Below are 12628 nucleotides of genomic sequence, written 5' to 3' on the forward strand. Positions count from 1 at the left end.
TAATTGATGTATATGCAAAGTCATAAATTATGTTAAATACTGTGCATTTCACCACATGATGTTTTCTAAAGTTAGTCCTATGTACAGTAGATCTACTGAAATGAACAGGGCATAGATTAGTCAAGACTAACTTAAATATCATTCATTTCAGTGGGTCTACTCAACAATGGATGCTGCCTGATATGTACTGGACTAAGTGACCAGTGTGCCCTACCTGGTCTGCTGTCCAAGTGCTGTTGATAGGCAATTTCAAAGTCCGATTCTTGCTTTAGATGATTATCTTTAAACTGGACATGCACTAGACCACCATTCAGAGGACAATTCTCTGGTAGCACTTCCATGTGTAAAAGACACATGGCCACTCTATTTTTTTATCCCATGACAACAGCTGAAAGACTAACCTATTTTATTAAGTTATACACTTTCAGGAACTGGAGTAAGGCGAATGGATAGGGTGAGGTAGACACGCAAGAAATTTTGTGGGCTTATTTTACAAATTAATGTAGGCAGCTGTAGACCATTTGGTTTTTTATGGAATAAAAATAAAGGACCAAAAGCCACATAAATAAATGTAATCTTTATTTTACCAAATATAATTTATCAGTTAAATTGGCACCTGTCAATTCAGTTACAGTAACTATAAATAATTAAAGGTGGTTTTCATTTTGTTTGTGTATCTGTTTTAATAAAGGTGTAAACCAATAATTCCATCATTTGCAGCCAAGTCTAAATATGCATGCATTTGAGTGCAACTGGTGAGAATAAAATTCTTCAATACTTTGAGATTACATTCTGTTCATACACTCCCATTTTGCTCTGCCACCTTACCCATTTGCAGACAGTAATTTAGGGATTTCACCCAAGCAGCACAAACACTCCAGCTCTGGATCTACGGTTAATTGCTGCCCTCAAGACCAGGAGAGTTTAACCCTTCAGTGAGATGTACAGAAATAGACCTTAACTAAGGACACATATGGAATGATGGCGGGGGGGAGTTGTACAAAGGGTGCTTCACATATAAAGAAACTGTGCAAGTGTTAGAAAACTGAAATACTGGATGCTTCCACAGTACATGCTGATGAGACACTTTTAAATGCTTAAGATTTAACAGAAGGAGGCAGAATAAGTCTTGAGTTGGTTTGAATGTTAAGCTATTTTGGCAAGTCCCTTATTAAGCAGAAACAAAGTATTGCAATGTAATTGGGCTAAAGGATGCCACTTCCAGCAGTGCAAGAACTGCCATTCACAGAAGAAAGGCAACATGACATCTGCATCACCATCCATTGCTTCTACCTAAGGCCACCTTGCCATGCAGGATGAAAGAATTACCCCATAAACATCTCTGCAGTATGATCATAGCTTTTTCTCTTGATGGTAGCTTAAAATATGAATGCTGGAATGGCCTATTGAAGCTATAGGACAACACTCACTTTGAGGATTGCATCTTGTAGTCAGTTTGAACTCATTTTGTAGCATTTTGGTACTAATTTCCTTTAAAAACGCTAATTTGATCACACTTTAAGACCCCTACATTGCCACTGTGCTGCCTCTAAGAATAGCCCCAAGGCCCAGATCCAAATAGTACAAAAAAGCCCTTATGCTGCAGCAAACAGCTTAAGCCCAACAAAGGGTCTTGTTGCTAGCAACAGTTGCCCTGTTATGCTTCATGTATAAAGAAAGGGCAAGCCATGTTTCTGAAGGCAACAGGTATTCAAATCTATACTTGGGCCTGTGGAAAGTATCGAGTCAGATTTAGGGGCCCAGCCTTCTTTACACATTCACTGCAATACAGGAATACCACATACTACTTTTTGCTTCAGCTTTATTGAGGAATTAAAGCAAAAAGGGGAAAGAGTCAAACTTACTATAAAATGATGTATCATTATGGGGAAGCTGAAGCTTTGCAGTGGGGGAATGCATTTGACAAGTATTCCTTATAAAAAGAGGTAGGCATGACATACACACTATTAAAATCTAGGCAACTCTGCTGAATCCAGTACCAAACTAAATCCAGCATAAGTCCTCATGCTTCCTAGGAAGAGCCCAGATTTTTAATGAATGAAAGGATATACCCTTGGCACACCTATTTTATGTATGCAATTTTTCTGTTTCCAATTACATATTTTAATTTACTTGTGCAAGGATTCCACCGGCATATGCAATGTAGTGTCAGATGCAGGACTCAAAGGTATTTCAGTACTTCTGTTGCATTGCCACTCATTCTTCTGTATCGGTGGGATCCACCACTAGCACAGAAAGGAGTTTATACTTTCCAAAGCAACCTCAGAAACAAACAGAATTCAATTCTGATTGGGACAATTCAGCAGAGATCTCTTCTGCAAGCTCAGTGACCAGGAGCATTTCGGAAGCTAGTATTTCTGCTCATTTTCATTCACTTCAAGCACTGCTGGCTCTCTGATACACTATTCCAGTGGCAACATCAGATAGCACTCTGTGAAGAGCAGGGCAGCCACCAGAAGTGGAAATCTCTGTTCACAGAATCTGACCTGTACCCACCATCTCCCTGCTTGCACAGATCAAAGCCTTAAAAGAGTATTCCAGTACAGAGTCAGCAAATACATCTGAAGTGTTTCACTCTAGTTTCCCCAGACTTGGATCTACTAAGGGACTGAAAGGTACAGTAAAGTGTCATACATTCCAGATAAAAAAAAACATTGTGCCAAGTTTGGACCACTAGGCTAACGAAGTGTTAAACATACAAGTGAAGACCTTTTTACCCCGTATGTGTGCAAAGGCATTTGATATGACCCGACTGTATCATGGTATGAGAGAACAAAGTAAAATCATTGTGTTGATTCAAAGTACTATCCAGTATGCATCTTGTTTTAGATATATCCAACAAACTTGTGTTGAGTGCTCAAAATCTCAAGGCATCCCTATCACAGAGTTGGCTTAAAATTATAGCCACATAGTTCTGCATCATAAATTTAGACTCATCTCATTATCAGGCATTTAAGATTTAGAGATAATGAGGGCATTAAGTCCATTAGTTCATGGTTTTGCAGATTCATATGAACCATTCACAAACAAGGAAACAGTAGGATGATTGAGACAATAGGTTGTAAAAGGCAGCAGACAAGCAAGCATCCAGGATACATAAAATGATGAAAACCCAACTCTCCATACTAGGGATAGGCAGTCAAGAGTACACTATACTTTGTGTCCACCTTTGTTTAATGGATTGCCATGTTTTTGCAAGTTTAATGCCTTATAACAACAAGTCACATTGTTCTCAAGCTGTTAGGCGGATGTTGGACTAGAACAGTAGTGTAAAATGGCCAATCCACAGCCAATTTAAGAGATTTAAGCATAAGATAAGCATTTCTTCCTGAGCCAGGATTTCATGGTCTCATGAACAAAAAATGGATTTGGAATGATTGGTAGGAGTAGACTATTATTTTAGGTAGTTTTATCTTCTTTCAAGATAAGAGAGCAATTTGCAGTCACCAGCATGGGACAGGAAGCAAAACAGCACAATAACTGATTCATTATTTACCAATTGCCATGCAGTTTTCACAGCCGAGTGTTCAGTTTCTGGCCAGATCAGACAGATTACTAGTGTAGGTAAGCAGGAGTGAGTATGCATGGTGTAAAAGCCATTTAATCAATGTCAGGACCCAGTGGTGACCATAGACATAGAACTCTTTTGTGCCAAGAGAATATGCAAATTCTCTCTCTCTCTCTCTCTCTCTCTCTCTCACACACACACGCACACGCACACAGACACACACAAACACATGTACATATGTGGTACTCTACAACTACTGCCTTGAGTGGGTGCAAAATGTGGAAGGTTGAATTTCTTTAAAATTTGTTGATCAATCGGTCTCTATATATCCTATAATTCAGATATTAACCACTATGAAATTGCACTTGGTGATTGTCTTTACACATTTTTCTTATTTTCTCCTTCCTAAAACTATTTTTTTCTGTACAAACTTGGCTTGAAATATAAACCACATACAATTCCCATTGAAAATAATGAGAATCCAGTATCAAAGTTAAAGTCCCAAAGGGAGACAGAGGGTGGCAGCAAGGCATTGTGAAGGGGAGGGGGGAATGTCACTGTAGATGATGAACTGGAGAGCAGAGAAGCTGAGGAAAGGATGTTTTTAGTCTCCCACATCTGTGTCCCGGTCCCCAATGAGCCAGAGGATATGGAAGCTGAGTGCCAGGAGACCTGTTCCAAGCAAGTCACCCAGTGCTGTCAAATAAGGTATTGAAAAGTTGTCAGGGTCCATGCCTCTGCCCCACATCCAGTGGACCATCCAGTCAGCAATGTAAAGAAGAATGAGAACCTGGAAGAGAGAAGCACAATGGTCATGTTAGCCATAGATGGAGCCATCAGGGCAGAGGAGAAGTGGCCTCACATGTTTGTCCTTGAATTAGGGAATGAAAGCTAGGCTTTTGTGCCCATGGGCACATAGTGCTAGATACAGGTTTTTCAGCATGTACGACAGCACTAGTCCTGATTCAGTACTAAAGGTGAAATATCCAGTCTTACGCAACTGCAGTGGACTGAATCGTGTTTCTAAAGGAAACACAACTCTATTTGGAGGAATTCCTCACTTCAAACAGCCGGGGGACCAGCAGCAGGGAAATCTGAGTCTGGAACCAAGGTATATGATGGGGCTCTAACTCGCTCCCTTCTCCTTTCAGCCCATTACTAGTAGGCAGTCAGCTGGGAAAGTGATGCAGCTACATGGGAAGCAACCAATTGCCTACCACACTACCTGGCAGAAGTGAGCACCAGAGGCGAAAGGAGCTTAAGTCTGTCATTTGTTCACTGGCAGAATGATACATCGCAGTTCTTCTCTTCCTGTCCTCCAAATGAAAGGCATGTTATCTAGTGCTGGAGGGAAGGCAGTGCAGGGCAGGTGTAGGCTTGCAATTTATCCCAGAGCATCCCAGTGGCCAGAGGACAATGTGGATTTACCATCCCATTAGGTTATGGGTGATCTGCCCTGGGAGGGTGAGATTCTGACTTTGGAAACCCAACTAGCCCCTGTATTTGATGGCCCTGCAAAAAAGGGAGGTATTAATATTAGAAGATGGCAAAAGTATATTTAATGAGTTCTCTGAGACACATTTTATACCTAATTCTATGTAATGTACCTTCTTAATTATGCCACAGGAACACTAGCTTTCATCCTACATACATGTACCTGGGAATTATTCAGTAAAACTTATTTCTAGATAAGTTATGCATACAAATATGCATATGATTTATAATCTATAAATATATAGATATGTCTATTCTTAACTGTGAGCAGACTGACATTAGAAAGCACTTAAAAGCAATATCAAGATGGAAAAATGGAATGGATAATAAAAGTTAAATGAGTTACAACTTAATGCAATAAAACTTTTAAACCCCCTCTGTACAGTGTCAATTAATGCTTCTAATTCTAATGTTCTAATTCTAATCTGAATTATTTTAATTTATTATGAGAAAGTGTTTTTAATTATCTGTTCACTTTTATTGCCAGTGAGGTGTGAGAGCCAGTGTGGTATAGTGGTTAAGAGCATGGGACTGGGAATAAGACGATCTGGGTTCTAGTCCCCGCTCAGCCATGGAGCCAACTGGGTGACTTTGGGCCAGTCACAGGCTCTCAGCCCAACCTACCTCACAGGGTTGTTGTTGTGGGGATAAGATGGAGGAGGAGATGTAAGCTGCCTTGAGCCCTTTGTAGGAAAAAGGCAGGTTATAAATTGAAATAAATAAATAAATTACATATCAGGTCCCATTTATTTGTAGCTTATCCTGTTGAACATAGTACTAATAAAGAAAGATATTCTTAGCTGGAACATTTTTATGGCAATAATATTTTACATGTGTTTAGTATCTGCCCCATATGCAAATAATAATTTCAGACTGACCATGTTGGTTGTTTTAGTTACAGTCCAGTATACCATATTTTGCTACTCCTAGTCAACATAATCAGTACTGAAGAGTTTTAGTGGCCTCCTGTTTTCTAAACTGCAGAAAGCATCAGATAAGAAATAGAAATATAAAGATATCTGTATCATAGTGTCATAACTTTAGACAAATATATAACCCTGGAAAGATAGAAGATAGGCCTATCCCTTCTTTACGAAACCTGAATACCTGCAGGACTGTGCAATTAATGTAAGTTATTCATAAATGTTTCCATTTATGCGTCAACTTTCAACTGAACAAGACACCAACCTCCTGCCTTCTCTTCATCTTCCATATTAAGACAATAAGTTGCAGTACAGGACAGTTCCACCAGTGTGTGTAGAATGAGTTGAATTCTAATCTTGAAGACTTTAAAACAACTTATCATACATTCACTACAGTGTATAATAAGCAATGAATAAATAATCTATAGACCTCAAAGGGCAAATATTCTAAAGGAATGGTGTTCAGTCCAATGAACTGTAAGCATCACTGTACTAAACAAGCTCGGTCAAGTTTAAAATGTTGCTCAGGCACAAGAACATTGTCTGTGTTAGGGCTAAAGGAAGAAAGACAAATCCAGAGAAAGCACTCTTCCTCTAACTGTGGCAGGGGAGCCGTAAAAGACCCATGTCTGCTTTTTTAGCCAAGTCCCAGTCTCATCACTGGTCATGTGGGTCAGCTAAAGCAAAGACTTACCTGGAGTAGTGCTGCAGTCATGTAGAAAACTATAAAGATCAAGGTGAGTGTTGTGTGGCCTCCTTGCATGGAGCTGATGGTATAAAGGAAAACCAAGTGGCCAGGAACCACCAGTAGGAAGAGCACCCGAGCAGACCGGGAATTCACATCTGTATGAAAGGGAAGGGAGTGAAGAAGACAGCTGAGTAAACCAGGCATAAACTAACTGAGGGGAGGTATCTCTGCTTTTTTGTTCCAGCATTAGTTCCACCCATTTAACAGACAACATATACTGTCAGGGTCATATAGGCTAAAAAGCATTGTTAGGTCCTCAAAAAGATCCTATGGATCCCATGAGACACAAATCTGAATAAAATCTGCTTATGCCAATTGATATCTATCTATGCAAATGTAAAAATGATTACTAGGATTTAAATTTCATAAAGGAAACTTCAGCCAGTTTCCCATCCAAATCATTCTTAATGGCCTGGTTTGCACAAGCATGGAGATTAGCATTATTACCCTTGGCAGAATAGCATTTTTGCTTCATGAGAACCCAGCCAGGATGGTCAGTAAGCCATGCCAGAATCCTACAACAGCCTGTGCAGTTTATTAAGCATTCTACTATTATACAAACCAGGTCAATAAAAATGTTTTCACTGATTAGCACCCTAACCCCAGATCATCACAAATCAGAAGTTGCTTGCTCATCTTGTATGGAACTGATGTAATTAATTTAATCTGTAACAGCTGTGAAAAGTGAATGGCTTAAGTTGCTGTGGGGAAGATTAACCCTTTTACGTCCACCTCAAAAAGGCAATATTTGTATCCAAAAGGAGTTTCAAACATTTGACAGACCATAAAAATTAAAACTCTCTGTATTTTTTGTCAGAGCTCTAATTCTAAAGCAGGCCATTTAGAGTCACCCCCACAATTAATTTTTCAATCCTCATCTAGATTCTGCTCCAGAATGTAATCCATTCCCCTTCAGTGACCCTATTCATAAATAATCATTGCCTTCATAATTTAAATTCAAAGTACAATAAAGTTTGTGTGTAAGGGTGTCTAAAAATGCTGGATGGATGAAGGAAGAAATGACAGCTGAAGAGTGATGGAGGGAAAGGAAAGTGTTCAAGATTAGAAATACAGTAAATGTGAAGGCTGGCAGGAAGGAGCTGGTTTAGGGGAGGGAAAAGATGAAGCAAGCATCTAAAAAAGCACTTTTCCTTCTTTTAAGGTAGAGTGGAAGTTCCAGCATGCAAGCAGGTGAAGGTGGACACTTAAGTCCTAGAAGATAGATTTGGGACTCAGTCCTCATGCCTAGAAATACCCCTCTGAAGTTCTGTGATTGAAATGTGAAAAGTGTAGCGTGTTCTTAATTTTCATATTCCATTCAAGTGTGAAACTGAGACTTGTTTGGTTTTGGCCTGATGTGTCTCTAACAATCAAATATGTTTTTTAAAAAATGAAGGCCAACTATTTCATCATCCCAGAATCCATGGTGTAATATAGTACCTACAGTCTCCAGCAGAAATTCTGTTACTTGTTCTTCAATTTCTCTCTTAAGACCAGTTCTGTACAGGACACTAATTAATTAACATCCTAACTTCAACTGAGGGTGTTCAAGGAAAGATTAAACAACCATATGCTGGGGATTACATGAGCAGAGCTGGCTGCAGCTAGGAGTCAGACTAGATGGCCCAAGTGGCCCTTCTGACTTGCTTTGTTTCTATGTTTCAGTTACTGGACAGCTATAAATGTATAGCCAAGATGTTCACTTACGGAGCTCTACAGGCTGTAAGACATATTTTCAGATTAAAGTAAGGTAAACCCTGCTACAGAATTTAGGAGGGCATGTGCCAGTAAGAAACTTTGAGAATATGCAGAATTGCTTATGACTTTTGTACTATTAGCAAGGACTTCAGATAGAGAATTACAATATGTGTAGCAGGGACTATGTAATTGAATTGCTTCAATTTAAAAGCACCCAGTTAAGGTTACTATTCTGTTCATATTGGAAAAGAGAAAGGGCAAGCAAAGATTTAGAGACTGCTGCAGAGCCAAAACTGTAGCTCGAACTAGCATGTAAAACTCGCAAAATGAGGAAGTGGGCAGAATTCCCCCTCTTATCCCAGAACCTGGAAGGGGTGGGGGGCAAATGCCCACTTTGTGACATTTTGCTATGGAAGTTTCTCCCCAATCTAGGCTTTGAGCTATGTGGCAAAGCCCACATGTATGAAGCACAGAGACCACGCCAAGAACTAGCACGTAAAACTCTGAAAAATATCTAGAAAAAAATACAGGTGATCTGCACAAAAATCCAGGAGGTCTATGTGCTTAGATTGATTTGATGTAGGACAAGAGCTATAAAGCCCCAAGATGTTCTGCAGGGGATGGGATAGAAAAGCTTTTAACAAACAAATCAAGCAAGCAAGCCAGCCAGAGCACATGTCAGACAAGAAATCACCATTCAGCCTTCCTTGTAATGATGTTCTCCCACCCACAGCCTAAACAGTTTTAAGATGCTAAGACTTTAAGGAGAAATATTCATGAGGCTACCTGAACTGAAGAAAGAACTGCAAGGGCTTGGGCACTTGCGGGGGACTATCTCTGAGCTTTCTCCAGGCATCCCATTCATGTGGAGGTAAGTGGAGATGCGACTAGCCTGGACAGCCACCAGATTGCCGCCAACACCTGCAGGAATAAGCAGATAATTGGGATAATTGTACGGAAGAACCAATCATTCCCCAGCATCGATATATCCACATCTTCCTTTCACATATGCAGGCAAGTGTCATTAACCTTTTGAACACATGTATGAGAATTCAAACAGGATTTGTTCCTGGGATGAGGATCATTTTACTGTGATAGCCTTTGTTTTGTCCAAGCTGAGATGAATCCTTAACAGCAAAGTAGTGTGGGCCTAGAGATGAACTGAGATATAAGAAATTTCTACAGACCCCAACAGGAATAAACCCCAATTTCTACTAGGAAGTGCAATATTACTGATAATACTGGTGGACAGAACCTGCCCTTGAAAGTTTCAAAGTGGTAACAAAGAGGCTTGGCTTACAACTAGCGCATCTTCCACACACACAAAATGAAAACAGGCCCACAAGAGCAGAGCACGGAAGTTTCTGAATGGTTGCACTTTTCCCTTTGTTTACATTCTTGAGTCTATTCATTAATCTTCTGAAACCTGGCTACTAATCAGCATCCTGTGACTTATGATGCCAGATTTAATAATGCGCATGGACCTTGCAATTAGTACACATTTATTCACTTCAATGAATGAGAAACACAGCAGATGCCCTATAACAAGGCCACAAGGTTTGGTGTAAGGAGAGAAAAAATATCCTTACAAATAATCTTGAGAACAGTCTCTTATTTAAGATTCCATAGAATTTACCTTCTATTAAAGTTACAGCATTGATAATACCCAAGAGGAAATTGCTTCAAAAAGCTGGATTTTATTCCAATAAGGGATAAGCAATTGTCAGTTTTCTAATAATCAGGAGGCTATATCAATTCTTGTATATATTCCTGTGCTTGTATATTTAAGCCATTTTACTAATCAGCATGGTAAATAATCCTTTCATTATCCACTTCTCTTTTGCTGACTTCTACTTAGGTTTCCAGTACTTTGCTTGTCCCAATTACTAGTTATGACCTTTTTTTCTTCTTAATATGAACCTTGATTTATTTAAGAGATAAACTGCTTATTCTCTAACTCATGACCAAGTTGGTGACGTTAACTTCACATTTAAAAATGATACGATCTGTGAATAACATTGGGATTTGTTCATAAGACTAGGAAACCATAAATAATATTGCAATTCAATTGTAAAAAAGTGTGTGTTGTCCTGTATTGTTTGAAATGTTTATGGAAATCACTGCCACAACGTGTGGTGATTAGAAAGCTTTAAAACAGGTTTAAAAAAAATAAATGCAGGCTACGCTCATTCATGGCTATATGTCATGCTGGTTATATGGCATCTTAATGGTCAGAGGCAATATGCCTCCTGATACCAGTTGCTGGGGACCAATGGGAGAGGGATATTACCCTCAAGTCCTGCTCGTGGGCTTTCCATATACATATGTTTGACCTCCAGTGGAAATATGATGTTGGACTAAATCTATCCCTGCAGAGACCGTTCTTATCTTTTAAAATGAGTTGTAAGAAAGCACTCTTTCTCCATGCAAGGTTTCAAAAGGCTATTCTAGCATTATTGTGAACACAAGTCAGATTCAGAGCTATGCAGGTGTAATGGGGCTGACAGAAGTGGATTACCCATCCCCATGGCCGCATCCTGATAATGCAACTCAGAGAAAATGGGAACCCTGTGCCCAGGGAGGTCTCCCCAACTCAGACAGAGGTAGCTTCCATGAGCAGAGCTTTCACTTGTCTCTGCAGGATTATTTGGTAACTTCCCCTTTTCCCTTGCCCCCTCCATGCCAAAACCCACTAAAATCAAAAGAGTTCCCATGCCCTCTATGCAGTGTTTTTATGGGTTTCCTATCAGGATGACCAGATTGAGAAGTCTTCTTTCAGCAATCCCGTATGTGTAACTCTGGTTCCAAATTTATGTTTTGCCTGCAAAAGCTGGTTTACAATTTAAACAAATCAAGATGGACATTCTTGCATAGTTTTTCACATAATTAAATCAAATTAATGTCAACTGAGAAATCAATACACAGTATGACAGCTAGATTTTGAGTCCAGCATTCGATAAGGCCTCATGGATGGGTGGGGGTGGGGCTACTCTGGAAGAAACTTAAACTGGTGCAAATTGTGGCAGCTAGTTTGCTAAATGGTTCATGGCATCCGGATCAAATTATACCTCTCTTGAATGACCTAGTTTTAAAGGTGTATATTTTAATATAGAATGTGGTATGCTTTTTGTGTAATCATAGGTTCTGTTAAGATGCTATAGGGTGTGCTTTTTGCTGTTGTTTGTGTAAGTGCCTGGTATCATGTTTTTAATGTCATATATGGTTTTTGGTCCATGAGGTCATGAAAAGTCAGACATGACTTGACAACTGAACAACTTGTCTATAATCTAGCCAGGGAGCTATGTGGCTGATGGGGCAGGCTAAAAAAATCAAATAATAAGTACTACTAATAAATAAATGACCTGCACTGGTTGTTAGTTGCTTTCTAGCACAATTAAAAGAGTTGGTTTCAAACTTGACAGATATAAATGGCCTAAGGACCTAGTAATCTACAAGACTGCCTGTTTTGCTACGAATGTGCCTGCTGGAGAAACCCTTTGGGGGGTGCTGTTACCTGCCAAGTGCCATTTGCAGGCATGTGTGAAAGGGCTTTCTCTTATGTTGCACTCCAAGAACTAGGGCTGGTTCTTTTCTTGGTTTTCATACCTATCTTTTTAATTTGGTGTTTTAGAATGAGTATTTGAGTCATCTTGTTTTTATTGCTTTAAGGTTTTATTGTTTAAATTGTTGGACATCACTTTGATGGCTTTTTAGCGGGTATACATGCCATATCTAAATAAATAAATAGTCATTAACTTCACTTTTGTTATCACACTCATTTTGTGTTGCACGATCCATACAAGAGTTATTTAAAAAATCCATAGCCACTGATTGCTCTACTCTTTGCAATTCTAAGCATGCCCTTAATATCAATTGTGCACTAGACACTGTGCAGGAGCAACATAGCCTCAACCCAAGGGTATTTCAAGCTACACTATTCTAGCCAACTTAACTACACACAATATAAAAGTGCTATGTCCCTCCTGCCTCTACACTCCATCCAAAGTGCAATATATTGAGGGCTCTGGAATACATCTGCAAACCCATAGCCTGAAAAATATTTCCCAAGCCTAAGGCTTTATATTTGGCATGCAGGCCCATGCTCTTAGCAGCCAGCCCTGTGTCTGACTATAGAGCAGAGGTGGCAACTTCTGGGGCTGGGAGGCCACACTGTCCTCCAGATGACAATAGAGGCTGCACACCTGTCCCTCCATGTTTAAATTTGCAGTGACAAAA

At 39.6% G+C, this 12628-nt stretch overlaps 1 protein-coding gene across 1 annotated transcript in view; it reads right to left on the bottom strand.

The window, feature by feature from the left end:
- Nucleotides 1–562: 562 nt before the first annotated feature.
- The window catches only part of SLC41A1 (solute carrier family 41 member 1), a 44847-nt gene continuing 32781 nt past the window's right edge, over nt 563–12628 (bottom strand). The window contains exons 9-11 of the mRNA XM_044446158.1: nt 9179–9313; nt 6641–6789; nt 563–4319 (exon numbers count right to left, since the gene is read on the bottom strand). Of these exons, the coding sequence (XP_044302093.1) occupies nt 4134–4319; nt 6641–6789; nt 9179–9313 (470 nt within the window). The 3' untranslated portion in view covers nt 563–4133. The remainder of the gene's footprint in view (nt 4320–6640; nt 6790–9178; nt 9314–12628) is intronic.

This window comes from Varanus komodoensis, unplaced genomic scaffold, assembly GCF_004798865.1.
Source record: "Varanus komodoensis strain SLA01 unplaced genomic scaffold, ASM479886v1 scaffold1, whole genome shotgun sequence".
NCBI classification, from domain to species: Eukaryota; Metazoa; Chordata; class Lepidosauria; order Squamata; family Varanidae; genus Varanus; species Varanus komodoensis.